The following is a 20,266-nucleotide window of genomic DNA, read 5'->3' as shown; positions in this document are numbered from 1 at the left end:
AGTTCATATAAAAAGATAATGCAAGTGCTAGATCACATATATAAGAACAAGAAATAGTAAAAAAGAATAACAAATCTATATTGAAACACAAACACTAATTAAGAATTCTCTTCAATCTTTACAAAATCAAGACAAAAAAAATCTCAATCTACTAACAATCAAGTTAGTTGAGATTAGTAACTCCACCAAAAAAAAAATTTGAACTTTAATCCTCCCTCCCCCCTAATTAATATTCTAAACCCTTTCCCCTCATTGAACTTCAAATCAAACCAGAGGAGTAAGAGTGTAAGAACTCATCTACCCATTCAATTCAGGTATAATAATCTCATCATCACCATTAAGAAAATCAACTTGCTGATCACATACAAATCCTGAAGAAGTAAGAGTGGAAAACTCATAATCATCTTCATCTCCAATAGTAACAGGATCAAAATTTAAGAAATCACAACCACTTTGAACTTGTTGATCATAACTAGTACTACCTCTTTCTTGACATCTCATCCATTTCTTATCTATTGATGAGGATGATGACAGAAGCCCACAATCTAAATTACCCCCATTTATTGAAAAAGATTGTTGATGATCCCTGTTATGAACATCTTCCAATTGAGGCAACAATAAGGCAACAAGGTCATCATCTTGATTTTTAGTACCACCATTAAGGCCCTGATTATTCAAACATCTCTGTTGGAGGAGGGTCTCAATTTCTTTCTCTTTAGAATCCAACAATTGATATTGTGATACCAAACCACAAACTTCTTCCAAATTCTGTTGATCATTTGTTGTTGTTCTAGCTGTAGTAGTAGTAGTTTCAGGGTTGTTTAAAGAAAAATCACAACTTTTTCCAAAATCTCTTGTCACAGTATTATTATTTGATAACCCCCCAAGTTTCAACTTTTTCTTCAAATCAGATAACCCAGATGACCTAGTTTTCTTCAAATCAATATGTTTATATCTTTGAATGACAGATACAATTTCAGTTTGATTTTCAGGCCAAGAACTTAATAGAGATCCATCAGGAGCAAAACTTAATAATGCAACATCAACCCCACAAAGTACAGACAATTCATAAGTTTTCTTTTTCAAACAATCTGTTCTTGATTTATGAATCTTCATCCTTTTCTTCATCATACGACCAGATTTCTCTTCATCATCACCATTAGTAGCAGTAGAAGAAGAAGAAACCCTCTTTCTCTTATTCATGATTTCTCTCTCTATCAGTAGTATGAATCAAAATCAAAAGTGACAAGAAGACTAAAGAGAAAGAATCAATATTAATAATGTGGAAATTAGCCGTTGGAAGAGGCGGTGGTGGAAATTTTAGAGGGAAAGTAACCGTTGGTGGAGGGGAGGTGTAGGAATTTGAAATTTGAATTTGGTATGACCGTTGTTATCCGCGTGAATTAGTAGTAGTAGTTTGGGAAGAAGATAAACCTCCGGGCAACGCCTACTTATTGCCCTAATTTAACATTTGGGGGTATTTTCGTCTATTATAATTGTTCCCATTTTTAGGGTTTCCGCGGGAGATAAACCTCCAGGTTTTGCTTCTAGTATTCTTGTTCCCGGGCATTTCTTCTCTCTCTCTCAGAATTGCAAGTTTCATCGGTTTTTCTTTGGTAAACCCACTCCCCTCTTGATTCTTCTAATTTAGTGTTCTTATTTTGCATTTCTGTACATTGTTTTTTTTTTCAGATTAATAGATCAACAACCCTAACCCCTTTCATGAAAATTAGGGTTATCCTTACAATCTAATCGTTTTCTATACTAATTTATCGTCAAACCCTCTAACCTGTTAGATGCAATTAGGGTTATCATTAGCAGTCAGTTCAAATTACACTTTATGTTTTTTAGTTATGAGCAGAAACCATAAATTTGAATTCTTTTTTCTTAAAAATCTACTCCAGTTTGATTCTTGTTGTTCCGGAGAAAAACCCGTAAAGATGCATATAACGGAGAAGGGCAGAAGATGTATCTTTATATCCCAAAGAAACTGACTTCCTTTTTTGGTTAATTAGATCTATAAACTTACTTGTTCTTTATTTGTGTGTCTCATTTTGTGTGTATTATATTTACCCTAGAATGGTTAAGTGTTGTTTATCTTTTCGATTTTACAGTTCGACAACAAACAGGTTGATAACCTAAATGGATCATGCTTCAGTTGAGCTTAATATCGGACATTTGGATGAGAATGAAATCTATACTGACGCCTTCTCCACTTTTGCTCTATGTGGTTTTCTTCTTGCCCAGGTTTGTATTTTTTGCTTATTGAAATTCATGTACTGTTGCTTTTGGTTTATTAGATTTTTTATTTTTTTAGTTGTTGAATTCTTGTTTACTGCCAATATGGGAATGGATGACAATTGAGACTGTTCATGAACTTAATTATCTGCATTTATCGAAATTTGTATGTTCTTGCTTTTGTTTTATTAGATTTTACTTTTAGGGTAGTTCATTGATAGTGAAGATAACCAGGACGAAGTCCACTGAGAGTGATTTGGGAAATTGAGGGTTTAGTTGTTTACCATATTAGTTGATTGATTCAATTCTAAATCGGTATTTCTATCTTGAAGAAAGACATAATACTTGGGTATTAGATTAGTGGAAGGGTGCTAGTTGAACCTATATAATTCTTCTGCATACGACAGTGTGAACAATCTTTAGGCATCCATTATTAGAGATCACTGTCACATCGTTGCTTGCTTAGAAGTTAGATCTTATGTTTTTGTGAATACAAGTGTGCATTTTTAATATCTTCATGAATTTCATGAAACTTCTTTTGTCCAATAGACACAACAAGATTAACCCTTAACTCCAAGTTATGATTCTAAAGAGTCTGGATAATGAACTTCTTGTTTATCTTTTCAATTTTACAGTTTGACAACAAACAAGTTGATTACCTAAAAGGATAATCCTTCAGTTCAGCTTAATATCGGACATTTGGATGGGAATGGAATCTATACCAACACCTTCTGCTCTATGTGGTTTCATTCTTGGCCAGGTTCGTGTTTTTGCTTATCGAAGTCCCTATATTGTTGCTTTTGTTTTATTAGATTTTTAGGGTATGTAGTTCATAGTTGTTGAATTCTTGTTTACTGCAAATTTGGGAATAGTTGATCGTGGATGAAGTCCATTTAAAGTGATTCATGTTCTTGCTTATCTGCATTTATCGAAATTCATATGTTCTTGTCTTTGTTTTAGTATTTTATTTTTAGGGTAGTTCATAATATTTCAATTCTCTGTTTACTGCTTATTGGTAAAAGATAACCGTGGATGAATGAAGTCCACAGTGAGAGTAACTCGTGAAATTGAGGGTTTAGTTGTTTACCATATTAGTCGATGATCTACGGTTCTAAATCGGTATCTCTATCTCGAACAAAGACATAACACTTGGTTATTACTTATTAGAGTAGTGGCAGGGCGCTAGTTGAACCTTTATAATTCTTCTACCTACCGACTATGACTGTGTGAACAATCTTCAGACTGCTATTATTAGAGATCAATGTCACATCGTTGCTTGCTTAGATCTTATGTTACTGTAAATACAAGTGTGCATTTGTAACATCTTTCCGAATTTCATGAACTTCTTTTGTCGGATAGACACAACAAGATGAGATGATGTTTGGATTTTCTCAGTTCCTTTGACTCATTGATTTGGCTTGTAGAGTGCATTCTTATAGCTTAGTCTGCCTCGTTCTTCTTTTATCTATTTTTGAAACTAGTTTAATGGAACTCCGTGTGGCGGTTGAACTAAATAACAACGTTTCTGATATTTACAGGGAGATGCTGATAGCGCAATTGATCGGCTCTGGCAGAAGATAAAAGTCGAAGTTCCGACAACAGTAGGTAGATATGTTTGTTCATCATCTCTATGTGTTAACTCTTCTAGTCATCATCAATATAATTATACATACAAAGCTGGTTATGAAACTAAAGAGGAGAATATTATACTTGATCAATATAATAAATAATCTGAGATGATTATCTCTTAATTAAAAATCATTACTAGCTGCTAAATTAGCATGGTCAACCAACTAACTGCACACAACCACCACACTTACCCACCCAAAGTACCTAAACCCTCTTCTCTTTTGTAACTCAAATTACCACAATAAAATTATTTAAATTTGTATTTTTCGGCTATGGTATTTTGGTTTTATGTCAATACCCATAAATGTATACATTTTTTTTCGTTATCTATGCTAAACAACTAAGTTTATTTTTATCTTTTGTTAACAGACTGGCGTGAGTTTTAACAACTATTGATTATTTAAATCTTCTCAAACTACAAAATTTGATATTATTAACATACAACATATATAAATGGTAAAAGGACAAAAATCAACTGAAATCGTTCTAGAAACCCAATATGAGAGAGTCAACCTTTTTGTTTCTATTGAGACTCTGTATAATCAGCGTAACCACCTCGTAATAGAGTCTAACAAAAGTGTCTTTTGGAGAAAGGTTTTTAACAAAAACTCCAAAAAAAAAAAAAAAAGTCATATGTGAGGCGTTTGAATGTCCCATTGGAGATGCTCCTAGGTAGTATGTACCATGGAAACCACCATATTGTACTAACTCAACTTCTACCCAACCCTTTTAACAAAATAATAAAAAACTTCTACCCAACCCTCAAAAGAACAAAGATAGAAAAACTTGAATAAGTTTGAACAATTCTCATCTCTTTCTCTCTAAAATGCTTCATGCAAGTTAGTGTATGACTAGTGGCACCCATGTTTCAACTATGTCTAATTCTTATCTCAATTCTAATTCTCATTACTTTCCTTCCTCTGACTACTTCTTATATCAATCATCAACAAAACATAGAAGTATTCTTTCCATCTCTATTTCCTTCACCAAATTCTCATTTCCCAAACTCCAAAACGTTCCTATCTTCATCATCAACTCAAACAAATGGCGGAGCACTACTAACTAAAGCAATTGGAGCAACTACTGCTACCTCAATCGTGATTGTTGGGATCTTTTTTTTCATCCATAGTTTCCGAAAACGTAGAATTTCGATTCCTATGAGTAAATTTAGTCAAGATGAAATTAGAATAAGTAATAATGAAGAGTTGAAACAATTTGGTGGAAATATTAAAGGACTAGTTGTTGATGAAGATGGGTTAGATGTTATTTATTGGAGGCAATTATCTGCTCAAACTAAACAAGAAGAATTAAGCATTATAAACAAAAAATGTGAGAAAAAAGTACTACCCAAGTCTTCAAATTCATCGATCGATCATGTAACTAAACCAGAACTATTAATCGAACCCAATTCGGCTGATACTTATTCTTGTCTACCTCAATCTGGCACAGATGAGATCTCTATTCAAGTTCAGATGAAGATGAAAGGTTATGAAGATGATCATTCACTAATGGTGGAGAAGAAGATCAGTGACAACGATTTCGGGTAAGAAAATTCAGATCTTTTAACATTTTACTCATTGTCTGAATCTGACTTGTCTGAATTTGAATTGTCTGAATCAAATAGACCTAAAATCAACCATTTAAGCGATCCAGACATCATGGTCAGATAAAATCAAGCTCTAATGGCTTAATGCTTATATTTGAATTTAACCCATATTTTTCTGATTCTGTTTTTTTTTTCTTTTTAGTTCTAATGAAGATATAACAGAAGCTCTGTTTGGTTATGTCGCCACAAATCGAAAATCTCCAGTAATAAACAAGAATTCATCAAACAAAAACAAAAACAAAATCAAAATCTCAACCACAGACCCAACTGCTCAAATTTTCATTCTTGAACCTCAAAAGTCTGAAAGTATATCAATGATTCTTCGATCACTATTCGTTACTCGTAAAGAAATTCTTGATGTTCTTCTTCAAGGAAGAATGAGTTTTGATCTTGATACTCTTGAAAAACTAACAAGAATTTCACCAACCCAAGATGAACAAGAACAAATCTTTGAGTTTAATGGTAACCAAACAAAACTTGCTGATTCAGAATCATTCATTTACCATCTTCTAAAAGCTGTTTCATTTCCATTCGACCGTCTTAACTCTCTGTTTTTCCGATCGAAATATGAATCGAAGATCTTGTTCTTGAAGAAATCATTAGAAATACTTGAGTTGGGTTGTAATGAGCTTAGAGTTAATGGTGTTTTCTTCAATCTATTAGAATCTATAATCAAAACTCAGTGGAGTACAACAATGGATCAAGAATTCAGTTTCAGTGAATTACTAAATCTTTCAGATGTGAAAAACATTGACAGAAACTCAAATCTTCTTCAATTTGTTGTTGAAGAATTAGTGAAATCAGAGGGTAAGAATTTCATAAACAAACAGAGTCAAAACTTTGATCAGAGAAATACCCAGAAAAATAAAACCAGAAATTCAAGAACCCAAATTGAGAAACCAAAAGAAGAAAGAGAAGATCATGAGTATTTGAAATTAGGGTTACCAATTGTTGAAGGTATCTGTAAAGAACTATCTAATGCTAAAAAATCAGCTTTAATAGATTGCAATACTTATGAAAAGACTTGGGTTGAAATTAAAGTTGGTTTTACAGAAATCAAAGATCTTTTAAAGAAGATCAATAATGGTGGTAAAGAAGATGATGGGTTTGTGAGGAAGATGAAAAGGTTTTTATATAGATCTGAAAAGGAGTTCAAGGTACTGAGAGAAAGTGAAAAAAGACTAATGAAGATTTTGAAGAACACAACAGAGATTTATTTTGAAAGTGGAAAAGCTTCATTATTTGATAATGATGATCAAAATGAGAATCCAGTTTTGTTATTTGTGATGGTTAAAGATTTCATTAGTATGGTTGATCATGTTTGTATGAACATTGCCATGAAGTTGAAGAAAACTGAGAAGGAGGGTTTAAGGTTTCAAAGATTAAGTTCTATACTTTGATATATGAAACAACAAATAAGAATGGCTTATGCTGCAAATTTAGGTTAAGAAATATCTTACGTCAGCTTCTAAGTCAAACTCTGAGTAAGACTTTAGAAAAAGTTCTCTTTCATTTTTTTTTCGTGAAAATTTTGTTTATATGTACAATTTAGGTTGTTGTACGTAACCATCTAGTGGGGGTTATTCTTTCAGAACTTTTGTGAGATCTTCAATGTTTTTAAGATCTCTAAAGTTCCCTCTCATAAAAAAAAAAAAGATCTTTAAAGTTCAACGCCATTGGTTTAGACCTTTTTTTAACGACCTTTCGTTTATGATGATAATTTGTGGATTTTAATGAGTCATGCGAGTTCACCAAGGCCCACATTAGTTTAGAGGTCATGGTCGAATCGAATTTGAGTGGTCTGAATCGAGCTATTCTTTTCTTATGTGATGGATAGTCGATTTTCAAAGGTTGAAATGATATTGGGGAACTATGGCGAGGACCACAATGAAGGATGAACAAAAGATTTTACAAACTAGGGTTTGTTTGATACTGTGTTAATTATTTTTCTTATTTTATAGTATAGTTAGTATCAAAGAAAGAAGAGCATGTACATAAGGAACCCAACGGATTTTATTTTACATGAGAATATTTGAAGAAAATTAGGGAACTCTCGGAATCTCAGACCGTTATTTAAAACAATATTTGGTAGTTGATTCCATGTTTACAAACACTATTTATTTTTATGTGTTGCTCTGACCACATCGTTTTTTTTGTTTTTAAAATTAAACTCTAAGAGTCATTACATTGTCAAGGGTCTTAATAATTTATTTGAATTTCTTTATCTTTAAATATTACATTATGTTTTGTTTCACTTCGAGAATGTTTTTCAAAATCTTATTGATTAGTCTAAACAAACAATTGGTCAATCACCAGCGAATTAAAATCCTGGACTCTAACGGACTCAGGTGAACACGACGTTATCTTGCTCCCAAGGCTCTCTTCTAACCCTAAAGGATAAGGAGTCACATTCAACTGAGAAAGTAATAGGGTCTTCTCTACAATAAGCTATATTAACCAGGGACCTATTACTAAAACTTTTTAATCAGACACTCGTGAGATTTGTGAGGAGAAGAGAGAAACTAGAAGAAGATATAACACCAGATTCGTTTTAGAGAGAGAAAGTGAAGAGAGAGAGAGAAGAGAAGCAGAGAGAGTCATGGCGTCAACAGCTAGGGCTCTTCTGCTATCTCACTTCAGTGACCTCTCCCTCCAACCTTCTCCTCAACTTTCCCCTTTCATTTCCCGCCAAAATCATCTACTCATCCGACCCTTCCATCTCTCAACCACCACCCTCAAATCTTCATCTCACAATTTCCGACCGATATCCCGATCTGGGGTCACCGTTAATTGTATCTTCTCCGGCGTTGATGGTGGTGGTGTTGCCGATGAATCCATATCCAGTAGAAAATCAGGTTTAGATCGTGAATTCTCTGTAATTGGTAACATGCTCAAACGAATCGAACCCTTGGATACAACTATCATTTCCAAGGGTGTTTCTTCAGTAGCTAAAGATTCTATGAAGAAAACAATCTCAACTATGCTTGGTTTGTTGCCATCTGATCAATTCTCTGTCACAATTAGGGTTTCAAAAGGTCCACTTGATCATCTTCTTGCTTCTTCCATCATTACTGGGTAATTCATACTTGTACCTCTAACTATATGTGTTTTTTTAGGGTTTAATTGTTTTGTTCATAAAAAGTTGCAATTTTTTCCTGAAATTGGTTGTTTGGGTTGGTGATTTGTTAGGTATACTATGTGGAATGCTGAATATAGGGTTTGTTTGATGAGAAATTTTGATATTTCTCCTGGAAGTAAACAAGCATCAGTTCATTTTCGTTTGCCTGAGGAGGGTTCTGAAAATGGGGTAGAGAAGAGAGAGAGTGATGATGGAATTAGGTCTAGTGAAAATTTGGTAGAGAGGGGAACTCCTTCAACCCTTGGGGATCTGTCACCAGAAGCACTGGATTATATTAAGATGCTGAAATCAGAGTTGGCTACTCTTGAGAAGGTCATTCATCTCTCTCTTTGTCTCTCTGTACATTAATGTCACCCCCAATTTGACCTAGTTTTCGTCATTTCAGGAATTAAAAACTCAGAAGCAGGAAAATCTGCAGATGGAATATAAAGAAGAGAATAATGATTTATTAGGGTACTTGAGGTCTTTAGACCCTGATATGGTAAAGGAAATTGAACTTCTAATTTGAAGTTATGTAGCATAATTTATGTTTGAATTGGCTTGTTAAACATTTTGAATGGAGCAAATTTTCAATTTATCGACTCTGATTGTTTACATGAATGCTTTGAACAGGTGACTGAACTAGCTCGCCCATCATCTTTAGAGGTGGAAGAAATTATTCATCAACTTGTTCAGAACATATTATTAAGATTTTATAAAGATGATCCTGCATCTGGGTTATTTGAAGATTCAATCAGAGGGGCATTGGAGAGCTACCCAAGTCATGAATTGGACTCTTCTGATACTATAGGCACTACTCGCGATTACCTCGCTAAGCTACTCTTTTGGTAAGTTTGCTTGGTTCTTGTTTAATTGATATCAAATTACGTAGTAGTAAACCATTTTCTTAGTTATAGATAAGTTATCCATCTACATAGTTTTCGTGTTTCTAAGCTATTATTATATACCTATACATGTTGGTAGAGTAGTAGTTCCTTTGATATATGTAATTTTGTGAACTAAGTCAGAAACTAGTTCAGAGTCTTCAGACATGGATGTGGAAATGATTTTGCTCTTAGGAAATATTGACCTTGTACATAAAATGGTGCAAGTTTTACAAGTAGACCATCTGCAGACTAGGTAAATGAAAAGGTCTAGTTATGAGTGTTTTATGCTGCAATTTCAATTCAAAATGAGTATCTAGTGTCATTGCTTACCTTTGAGCTTGAGCAAAACCAAGTCCATCAAATTAGGAGTGACTAGATATTATGTTACATTGTTGTAAATACCTCGAAAAAAGGATAATTTAGACAGAAAGTTGTATGAATAAACACGGCTGAAAAGGCATAAACTTTAAAGATTATCGATCTACAAACTTTTCGTTTTTCTTAGCTATTCCTTATAGGTGTGAGTAGAAAACTCTAGTTTTGGTTTCTCCTAAAACCATTGCTGGTAACAAAGAAGTTCTGTGGATTTATGCAATTTGATGAAAATCTAGCGGCTATGGTCCTATGGACATTATTTGACCTTCACCTTATCAATTGTCCAATCAATGATGGGTTCTACCTGGAGCCTAAATTGGCACCCAAATGGAACCAAACCAAATATTTGTCATACTATTGTTTCCTTGTTCGTTCAACGAGAAAACCCCGTGTTCAAAATAATCGATTTGTCTAGTACGGAGTTTTGTCACTAACGAGGAAAAAAATGGATGAATGGTGCTAGGTTTACATGAATAGTGGACAATCTAGACTGAAGAAAAGAGTTAAAGTCTTGTTAGCAGTGTGGTTTGTGCTGTTATTTGCATTCAAATAGAGTATCTTGTAGTTGATTACCTTTGAGTTCAAGCAAAATCAAGTTCCTTCAAATTAGGAGTCACTAGGTATCATGGTACATATTGTATATTTATCGTCGATCGATAGTAATGTCAGCATATTCAAATAAGTATCTATTAAGCATGTCAGGATATATCATATGTTTTAAATGGAATCTACAATAAAATTCAGACATTCTTAAAAGCGGAAAAATCAATATAACCTTGTTATCACCTGATTGCAACTAAGATTGATTTCTTTTGCCGAATTTTTTTATTCGAAAATGGAGAATAAAATATTGTTGTTTGTTTTAATGGTGAACAGGTGTATGTTATTGGGTCATCATCTAAGAAGTTTAGAGAACAGATTACACCTGAGCTGTGTTGTTGGACTGTTGTAAATAGAGAAGAAATAGGCTGAAAACAGAAGTAGAAGAGGAATGTTGTATATATATTTCTTCTTCTTGATCAACTTTCTAAGAGAAGTATTTAAGAGGATGATATTTTCTTTGTTTTACAGTTTTTTTTTTGGTATTTCCTTTCAATTGCTTTCATGATCAAAACAATATTTCAAATTTTGAATACAATAGCATCCAATAAATTTCAATTCTTCTCTTCAAAATGAACCAATTTTGAGAGTGGGTCAAACTCTTGGGCGGGTATGCCCCCATCGTCTAGTGGTTCAGGACATCTCTCTTTCAAGGAGGCAGCGGGGATTCGACTTCCCCTGGGGTAGGATACTATGAAAGGAGCTTTCAAGGAGGCAGCGGGGATTCGACTTCCCCTGGGGTAGGATACTATGAAAGGAGCTTTCAAGGAGGCAGCGGGGATTCGACTTCCCCTGGGGTAGGATACTATGAAAGGAGGTTGATCGTGGATTATCCATAAGTCTAAAATGGATTTTTACTGGGTCGACAACCAAGTGGTTAATGGACCAATCCTTTGGATGTTTGACCAATGGTAGGGATGTGTTTAAAGTCGCAAGATCCTAAAACCCAAAGGTCTGTCGGTACAATCTCAAGCTACGAAAGAAAAATCAATCAAATCTTTCCTTTTCGAAATATACATATATATCATAGAAGCGAAAACTATCTCAAGTCTATTGTACTATATAATTTATGAAAGAATCAAATACTTGTTAGGAAAAAAAAATGATTACAACTATGAATATAAAAAATGGGTTTCCATTATTGATGAAGATTTTAGTACTTGTTTTTTATGCAAGTAAAGATCATAAGGAGCCCAAAGATGATCAAGTGGACATGGTTTATCTTCATCAAGTCTAAACCATGGCTTCCCTTTTCCACTCCAATGCAATAAACTTACTGGACCAGGATGTAATGATCTACAACTACCCATAACATTATCACCACCAAGTCCATGTTGATTCCATTTATGATCAATTTCTTCAATATCACCACCAAATACCAACAAAAATGGTGGTAATGAACCAAGTTCATAAATTCTCCTCTTCTTTTGTAATTCCATCCACCCTTCAATTTTTTCTCTATAATTCCCTTCTCTCCATCTTTTCAAATCCATCACCATTACACCTGTGTTAAAGTAACATGGTTTTCTTCCTTCAAAAACCCTAGAAATTTCTGAATCAAACCAAAACCCATCTGTGAAATAATTTGTAAAATTAGTATGACAATATTGTGGTGCACCAATAACTCTTGAATTAGAGAGAGAAACATTCCATAGCTTTTGAATATCATCAACAACAATTATATCTGAATCAAGATAAATTACTCTATTAACATAAGATTCAAGTATATCAGCTAGATAATTTCTAGCATAATTTAATGGGTTTTCGAGTGCTAAGCGAATCGAAGATGAAATTAGGGTTTTGACTTGATCTTCATTAAATAGATAAACTTTGAAATTGAGAGAAGGAAATGTTGATTGAACAATTTTAGATAGAGAATTTGGATTAAATTTATCAGATTGAGATGAAATGAAATGAAAAAAAATGTTTTCAGGACAAGAAGCATGAGTAAGAACAGAGTGAATTGCTGCCATTGATCCTCTAAGATATTCAGAATCAAGAGTCATTGAAATTTGTATATGATTTAATGAATCAAATTCAAACCCACTCTTCAAACATTCATCTCCATTTCTATACTCTGGTGCTTCAGCAAAATGTGGTAATGAAAGAATTAGGGTTTGGGTTTTAATATCATCATCTTCTGATATTTTAATGGGGAATGAACGAATTGCATCACAAAATGATGAATGTAGAAGAAAGAAAGTGAAAACAGAGATTAGGGTTGATTGAAGAATCGACATTTTCACTATCAATCAATCAATCTAGGGTTGATTTTTCCATGAATTTAGAGAGAGAGAGAGAGAGAGAGGGAGTTTAGAGAGAGAAAGAGAAGGAAGACTAAAGCTTAAGCAAAGAATTAGATGTTCTTTCTCTTCTTTCTCTCTCTCTCTCTAACTCTCCTCTGTTTTTTGTTACTCTGTTTTGTTTATAAGTGAAAAAAGAAACCGCTTTTTTTGGTGTTATATTCGTATGAGGCTGGAAGGTTATGACAAGAAAGCGGGAATAAAACAAAGAATCCGGTTTTTTTGACAGACATTTTAGGCCAACGCTTTGGGGAAAGCTATATAGTTTTCGGGGCGTCAAGTTTTAGGTGGAAACAAAAAAAATTGATTTTTTTTATTTTCCCCAAACAACCAAATCCTTTTTCAGCTTCTTCTTCTTTTCTCCGGCGACTCCACCATCTCTGACGACTCCATCATCTCCGGCGACAAAATTTATTTATTTATTTATTCCTCCTCTCCATCTCCGGCGAAAGGGAGGAGCCCCTTCGCCGGAGGTCTGGTGTCTGGTTTGAAGAACAAACTAGATCTCGTCTGTTTTGTTCTTCAAACCAGATCCCATCTGGTCTGTTGATCAAACCAGACGAGCTCCGGCAAAGGGGCTCCTCCCCTTCGACGGAGAGAAAGAGAAGAAAGAGAGAAGAAAGAGAGAGAAAGAGAAGAAAGAGAGAGAAAGAGAAGAAAGAGAGAAGAGAGGGAGAAAGAGAAGAGAAGATGGTGAAGTCGCCGGCAACATCCGGCCGGCGACTTTTTCCGGCGACATTAAAGGAGTGTTTGGTTTAATTTTTTTTGTTTTCCACCGTCTTTCCCGAAAACTTTAATGCTTTCCCCAAAACAGTGGCCATATTTTATTGGTGTTTTTTAATGAAAGGGACCGTTTTTTAATTGTTTTTTGAAAAGAAGAAAGAATTGTAAAAAAAGGAGGCAACTTGCAATAAAACAGTAGGGCAAAAATTTTTCTTGGCCAGCTGTGTATGATGGAGATGACTGTGATTCGCGAGGTAGAGAGAGAGAGAGAGAGAGGAGATGTCACGGCTTATCCGCCCAATACACCATGTGATCATGTGCTTTTAAACCAAAAAGAAGGAAAATATTACGTGTATATATAATATAAATAAATAAATATAAATAAGAGAGATATATGGTGGGCTGATGTTTACGTAATTAGGTAAATTTAAAGTTTTTTTTTGTTAAGAGGTGAATTTAAAATTGATCTTCTATTTATGAGCAACTCAAAATTTTGGCTCTCGTTTGTTCACCACAATTTTACTTTTAATCTAAAGTATTTCTATCTCGTTCCCTCTCTTCTTCATGGTCAAATATCAATTGTCGACCACCAATACTACCAACACAAACACCATAGCTCTAGTCGATTTCTTGAGATTTTAGTTGTATGAAACTCAATTTAGGAATTTCGAGAGAGAGAGAGGGACAGATAGGTTAGGGTAGAAGGAGGAAGGAAAAGAAAAAATGTTTGCTAAAAAGCCAATTCATCACTATGAGTCAGAGGGCCAACTTAGAATGTAAAACAAATGGTAGAGGGCCAATATTTTAGTTGGTCTGAAATTGGGAGCAAATTCGACATAAGAATGGCATTATTGTGAGGGTAGTTTGGCCGTGATTAGACTTATGAATTAATCGGGTTGGCTTGATTTGGTAGGGATTAGTTCTTGTTTTATTTCTAATCAAAATAAGAATGGTATTATTGTGACTCTGTGAGGGTAGTTTGGCCTTGATTAGACTTATGTTGTGTCTACAATTATATATTCATAATGTAACAATGTCATACAATGACTCTTGAGTCTCTTAATCGTAACCTTCAACTTTTACTGAGACTGACAGTTAGATCAGAATTTCAGGGCTAATTGTCAATTTGCATCTGATATTCGAATCAAATTGGATTTCCTAATGCATATTATACTGCCAAGAGGGCTACTAAAATGTTTGTTAAAGCAAAACTATTATATTAAGTTGTCAGTAGATTGCATGTTTACGTTTGTTTTCTTATCAACTAAAAAATTACTAAAACAAGAGTCAAATGTGTAATATCCAATGTACTCTATTTTAATCATACTTGTATACTTTCCCCATTATTATTGCAATATTATAAGCTATCATTAATCTTCAAATAGAAATATAGTGTAACAGTGTTAGCAATGGTAGCTCAATTGATAGTGCACCATTTCACAATATGGGTGTCCCAAGTTCTTTATGGACCTGTAAATCCAGGATTATTTGAGTATAAAATAAAGTAGTTAGAGGGATTTTAGAGCAGTAGTATCTTTAGACTTTTTGGGCTAGTAATTTTTTAAGATTTAAATTTGACAGTTATCATGCTTATCACTAACAGACATAGTGTTAATGAAGTGTAAGTCGAATGTACCGAGAGTGTTGGTTTTCAATGTTTAGATAGGTGTGTTGTATCATAATTCAGTGTGGCTTGTCACACTGAATTATAAGTTCATAACAACCTAACCACCACTAACAAACTCTTAACTAACTCAACTATATATGTGTAATCTCAAAAACTCGTCCATACAAATTGGTTTATCAGATATGATATCAGAGCATAATGTTCCACTTGAACCTGATGTCCTTATTGAGCACACTGTTCCAATTGAACTTGAGATACCTATTGCACCAAAAGTACCAATTGAGCCTAGTGTAGAACCTGATGTACCTGCTACTCCTGTTGATATTAATGTTTCATTGGTAACAAACATTCATCCTATGATTACAAAGTCCAAGGATGGTGTGCAAACCTAAGATACTCCAGGCTACCAAACATCCAGTTTCTCAGACACTCTTGGCTTCTTTTATTCTTGACACCCCAACCTGTTTCACTCAAGCTAACAAGGTTCCTCAACGGAGAAATGTTATGCGAGAAGAGTTTGATGCAGTCCGAAGAGCAGATACCTGGACTTAGTTCCTTCTCATCCTTCTCAAAATCTTGTTGGGTATAAATGGGTATTCAAAATTAAACAACATTCAGATGGTTCTATAGAAAGATACAAGACAAGGCTAGTTCAGGGGCGGACCCACGTAGGGGCCCGTGCCTCCACGATCCAAAGCGAGTTTGCAGTTAAATGAGGTTAATCTTTTATAAAGGAAATCAAAGTAACACATGTTTGCAAAGATTAGGTCTCGGCCCGGCGGAGTGAAAGAGAGTTGACCCTCACCCCCATATTTTTATTGGTTTTTATGGCTAACTTTTTTTGTGGCACCTAGCATTCAATTTATTATCATTTGGTCCTTCTATTTCTTTCTTATGACTCCATACTTTCAAATAAGTTCACGTTAGGATCTTTTTGTTATTTTGCGTGACCTTTGTCATACCTATTTTCTCCATAGTATTATGTCTTCTTTTTTTTTTCATTTTTCTTGCATATATATATATATATATATATATATATATATTATTTCAGGTTATATTTTTAACTTAGTGAATTCTCTCCATTTTCTTAATTTCTTTAAGAACGTAAAATGTGGTAATCATTACTCAAGACATGGAGGACTCTCATTCTTTTCACATAAAATTTACACATTATTTTTAGTATAATTCGAATGTATATGAAAATATTTATTTTTATTGATACAATAGTCAATGCAACTCACATGTTAGCAATAGCCGAATGAGTTGAGAGTGTAGGTATAAGAGACATAAATCAATCGCTTGAACGCCATATCGAAATTTTTGCACAATTTAGGTTTTTTTTTTTATAATCAAAAGTGCCCTCATAACATAAAATTTCTAAGTCCGCCACTGGTCTAGTTGCCAAAAGATTTCACCAAAAGGAAGGTGTTGATTTCTTTGAGACTTTTAGTCCAGTTGCAACTTAACTACTATTAGAATAGTTCTCTCTCTTGATGTTCAATATAACTGGCCTATTAGACAACTTGATGTTAGTAATGTTTTCCTTCAAGGACAACTAAAAGAGGAAATATACATGGTGCAACCATCTGGGTTTCAGGATTCTTTGCATCCCAATTATGTATGCAAACTTCATAAGTCCCTATATGGCCTTAAGCAGACTCCAAGAACTTGGTATGAAGCTCTAATGAATGCTCTGATAGGACTTGGTCAGCTAAGAAGCAATCTAGTGTTGCAAGGTCTTCTATAGAGGCTGAATACAGAATCTTGCTCAATGTGCAGCTGAATCTGTTTGGGTGTGCACACTTCTTAAGGATCTTCATCTCTATCTTCCCTCTGTTCCTTCCTTATAGTGTGATAACATATTCACTTTATCTCTGGCATCCAACCCTGTGTTTCACTCCAAAATGAAGCATTTGGCTATTGACTTTCACTTCATCAAAGGATTGGTTTCATCCAATCGAATCAAGGTTGCTTATATCAAGTCAAGTGCCCAACCTGCTAATGTGTTTACTAAAGCATTACCATCACCAAAGTTTCGAGAACTGGAGACCGAGCTGAAAGTTCTTCTCAATCCCTTTCATCTTGAAGGGGGGTAATAGACATAGTGTTAATGGAGTGTAACGAGAGTGTTAGTTTTCAATGTTTAGATAGGTGTGTTGTATCATAATTCAGTGTGGCTTTTCACACTGAATTATAAGTTCATAACAACCTAACCACCACTAACAAACTCTTAACTAACTCAACTATATATGTGTAACCTTAAATACTCATCAATACAAGTTCTTGGTTTATTAAATAATTACAGGGTATTGGTGTATCAATACCTTTATAATAACTATCGTAGTCAATATCAGAGCCGACCCTGTCCCAAAGCGAGCATTGCCTCGCTTTGGGCCACCGAATTTTGGGGGCCTCATTAGTCAGGGCACCTATAGAGTTCATTCAAGTATGGAAGCGTGGCTGTAATTGGAGGCCCACTGTGTAACAAGAGAGAAAAAGAGGGACAGACTACCGAACGAATACAAAAGGGCGGGCCCATCCGTTAGTACCCACTTCATAGCTTTTTCTGAGCAAGTGTGGGGCCCATCCTTTAGTACCCATTTTCTCATTCTTTTATCAATCACAATTACTCTTTGGGTTCTCGTTGCTCCATGGCCTCCTCTCATCTCTCTCCCTATATTCTCATCTCTCTAGGTGGCCATTCTTCATTTTCAATCCTTAAAACTCCATCTTTCTTTCTCTTCAGTATATATAATCATGTAATTATATAGTAATATATGATTTCAACAAAAAAAATATAGTAATATATGAATCATATACACTATATTATTTATATTTGAGCCAAAAAAATCAAATCTTTAAGACTTTAACATATATGTAACATTTATTTCAACATAAAAAATAAAATAAATCTCAATTTAGTGAAGAAATCATGTCAAGAACATTTATCTTTTATTAATTAGAGATGCGGACGAGTATCATAATTAGGTAGGTCTTCTAAGAAGAACATGTTTAAGAATATGACACAATTTTCAATATCGCGGCTAAATCTTACGAAACTACTATACACGATAATTCCATTTATGAAATATAAGTTTACATGAACCATGAAGACGTATAAAAGGGCCACATCATAACAACTCGTTTCGGGCCACTAAAATGTCAGGGTCGGCCCTGGTCAATATCCAAAAAAAAAGAAAAAAGAACAGTTGTGTAACCGTCCATAGTTATTTTGTCTATAGGTCCTAAGTTCGACATTACAACCTGTACTATTATATTAACTTGAGAATTTTCGAAAGGGGCGCGACCAATGTCCTTGGAGATACACCACCATTCTTATCTCTATGTCCTTCTCTTATGCTACCTCAAACTTTTTATTTTCCTCTAAAAACTCTCTTTATCCTCCAACTGTTTTGGCTGAGGCAACCCTTTCCTTGGCCCGTTACAATCATAGCCGAGGGCCCAAGAGCAGATCTATTATGTGTGAGATGTCTTACAACCAACTCTTTAGATAGGAAAAGAAAAAGTACTGTCGAAGTATGAGGTGGTTCTCCATTACATTCTTGACGAGTTTTCACGAAGACAAAAAGGTCATGATCCATTACTCCATTCAGAACTCGGTATATACTAAGGTTAGAACGAGAGGATATATATACTCGTGCCACAAAAGAGAGTAGGAAGGATTCGAAATTAACTTGAGTCACTGACATGAAATTTATCTCAACTTCAAAACCCTTGACGTATACATTTGTGAACAGTTCAGCAGGTTCAGGCATTGGGCTTTGTAAGTAACAAAATTCTTAACAAAGCGTATATTATGTGGTACACAGTGTTCTTACTTTGGCTTCGGCAATGCCATCATCTACTTCCTTCCTAATTTCCTTCTTAGTATCCTGCACAAAATTCATAAGTCATCAATAAGTTTCAAAACTAGTTAAAATCTAGAGATGTTTATGTAAGAATTGTCTATGTACTCTTTTTGTTTACCATAGGACCTAATAACCAACCAACTATAGCAATTTTTCAAGGGAAATTTGGGGGACATTCTTTAAAAAAATCAGACTTTCAGTCATTTTTTTAGTCTTCAGCTCCTTGAATATTTTTTTAATTTGAACTCCTTACGACCGGCTTTGTAGTGCTTTGCGACAGCTTTGCAGCGCCTTGTGACGAAGCTGTTTCTATAAAGCGAATTTAGAGATAGTCTCACAGTTAAAAACAATTTACATAAAACATTGTCCTCGTTTATGCAATTTGAGGTACTACTACTTCACCAAAATTTGAACTCAATTCAAACCTCTGTTAAACAATTGTCCTAGCAGCACCATCACCATACATATCAGAACTAATAGTACCATCTTTACAATATTTTTGAGCAAAAGCTAATCCAGTTCCAAGAGGAACTTGAGCACCAACAATTCTTATGACCACCCCTTCATTATCACGTGCAGGCGTAGCTCCAATATCATCTATAAATGAGTGGAGAAGACCTAGATATTATATTTTTGATGATTAGATCATCATTCTCTGTTGTGTGACTATTCTCATACGTCTGTCACGTGTGGCATCTCGGGTTTTTTTTTAGTAATTGGTGATTCCATACCAACAACACAGCTTCTTAACCATCATAAAGATTAGAAAACCCCATGAATTAGTTTTAATTTGTAAAGAGAATTAGCTGTGATTTCCATGCGCCACATAGTTGCCATATCTTTGAAGAAAGTAAGAAATTCTTTTAGGGTTTAGAAATTCTTTTGGGGTTGTTCGATTGTTCTTGATGGTGGTTCACAGTTAAGACTTATGAGATGTGAATGGAATTGAAGTTTCGATTGTGATTGGCTTTTCATCATTTAATGATGAAAATGAATCGCGTAAAGATGATGATGATGATGATGATGATAGTAGAGGTTTGAGGAATTTGGATCTTGATGAAGATGGGATTTGGTTGACAGACATGTCACCTAACTCAAAATCAATTGACAATGAGTGAAGAGGACCTAGACATTATATGTTTGGTTGCTATATCACTTCTCTCATGCGGGACTATTCTCGGAGACATGTTTTTAGAGTTGATTGTTTGATCCTCTGTTTTAGATTTCTCTCTCACTAGTTGAAGAGAATTTTAATGAGAGAGAGTGGAAGTTAAGAGAGAGGTGAGTGTCA

At 34.5% G+C, this 20,266-nt stretch overlaps 3 protein-coding genes and 1 pseudogene across 5 annotated transcripts; 2 read left to right on the top strand and 2 right to left on the bottom strand.

Annotated features, from left to right (window-relative positions):
- Positions 1-57: 57 nt before the first annotated feature.
- LOC147547729 (uncharacterized) lies at positions 58-1,491 on the bottom strand. Its single transcript, XM_086669328.1, has one exon. It carries the CDS (start codon positions 1,201-1,203, stop codon positions 298-300), a length of 906 nt encoding a protein of 301 aa, XP_086525454.1. The 5' UTR covers positions 1,204-1,491; the 3' UTR covers positions 58-297.
- On the top strand, positions 1,439-7,073 carry LOC147547728 (formin-like protein 4). 2 transcript variants are annotated; one of them, XM_086669327.1, is made up of 6 exons: positions 1,439-1,605; positions 2,115-2,247; positions 2,874-2,998; positions 3,777-3,843; positions 5,317-5,410; positions 5,616-7,073. In XM_086669327.1, exons 3-6 carry the CDS (start codon positions 2,942-2,944, stop codon positions 6,871-6,873), a joined length of 1,476 nt encoding a protein of 491 aa, XP_086525453.1. In that variant the 5' UTR covers positions 1,439-1,605; positions 2,115-2,247; positions 2,874-2,941; the 3' UTR covers positions 6,874-7,073. The 2 variants fall into 2 exon arrangements, with proteins under 2 accessions (XP_086525453.1, XP_086525452.1); XM_086669326.1 differs by having other exon boundaries at positions 1,499-1,616; positions 1,905-2,247.
- Positions 7,074-7,962: 889 nt separating this feature from the next.
- LOC147547727 (uncharacterized) lies at positions 7,963-11,005 on the top strand. The gene is made up of 5 exons (XM_086669325.1): positions 7,963-8,548; positions 8,663-8,924; positions 8,998-9,093; positions 9,225-9,439; positions 10,730-11,005. The coding sequence occupies exons 1-5, from the start codon at positions 8,073-8,075 to the stop codon at positions 10,803-10,805; spliced, it is 1,125 nt and encodes a 374-aa protein (XP_086525451.1). The 5' UTR covers positions 7,963-8,072; the 3' UTR covers positions 10,806-11,005.
- A 422-nt stretch (positions 11,006-11,427) lies between these two features.
- LOC147547726 (putative galacturonosyltransferase-like 9 pseudogene) lies at positions 11,428-12,850 on the bottom strand (annotated as a pseudogene). The gene has a single exon (XR_015237651.1). The product of XR_015237651.1 is annotated as a putative galacturonosyltransferase-like 9 pseudogene (transcript).
- Positions 12,851-20,266: the final 7,416 nt, after the last annotated feature.

The sequence above is a fragment of the Eschscholzia californica genome, unplaced genomic scaffold (assembly GCF_041429995.1).
Source record: "Eschscholzia californica isolate CP2 unplaced genomic scaffold, dmEscCali1.0.p SCAF_3, whole genome shotgun sequence".
In the NCBI taxonomy this organism is placed as follows: Eukaryota; Viridiplantae; Streptophyta; class Magnoliopsida; order Ranunculales; family Papaveraceae; genus Eschscholzia; species Eschscholzia californica.
This window is presented reverse-complemented; position numbering and strand designations above follow the sequence as displayed.

Bases quoted from the DNA above. Each gene is read 5' to 3' on its own strand.
- LOC147547729 (XM_086669328.1), bottom strand. From the start codon at position 1,203: ATGAATAAGAGAAAGAGGGTTTCTTCTTCTTCTACTGCTACTAATGGT.
- LOC147547728 (XM_086669327.1), top strand. From the start codon at position 2,942: ATGGGAATGGAATCTATACCAACACCTTCTGCTCTATGTGGTTTCATT. The intron at 2,999-3,776 runs GTTCGTGTTTTT...TGATATTTACAG, and splicing joins GTGGTTTCATTCTTGGCCAG to GGAGATGCTGATAGCGCAAT. The intron at 3,844-5,316 runs GTAGATATGTTT...AATCTGGCACAG, and splicing joins CGAAGTTCCGACAACAGTAG to ATGAGATCTCTATTCAAGTT.
- LOC147547727 (XM_086669325.1), top strand. From the start codon at position 8,073: ATGGCGTCAACAGCTAGGGCTCTTCTGCTATCTCACTTCAGTGACCTC. The intron at 9,094-9,224 runs GTAAAGGAAATT...TGCTTTGAACAG, and splicing joins GGTCTTTAGACCCTGATATG to GTGACTGAACTAGCTCGCCC. The intron at 9,440-10,729 runs GTAAGTTTGCTT...AATGGTGAACAG, and splicing joins CTCGCTAAGCTACTCTTTTG to GTGTATGTTATTGGGTCATC.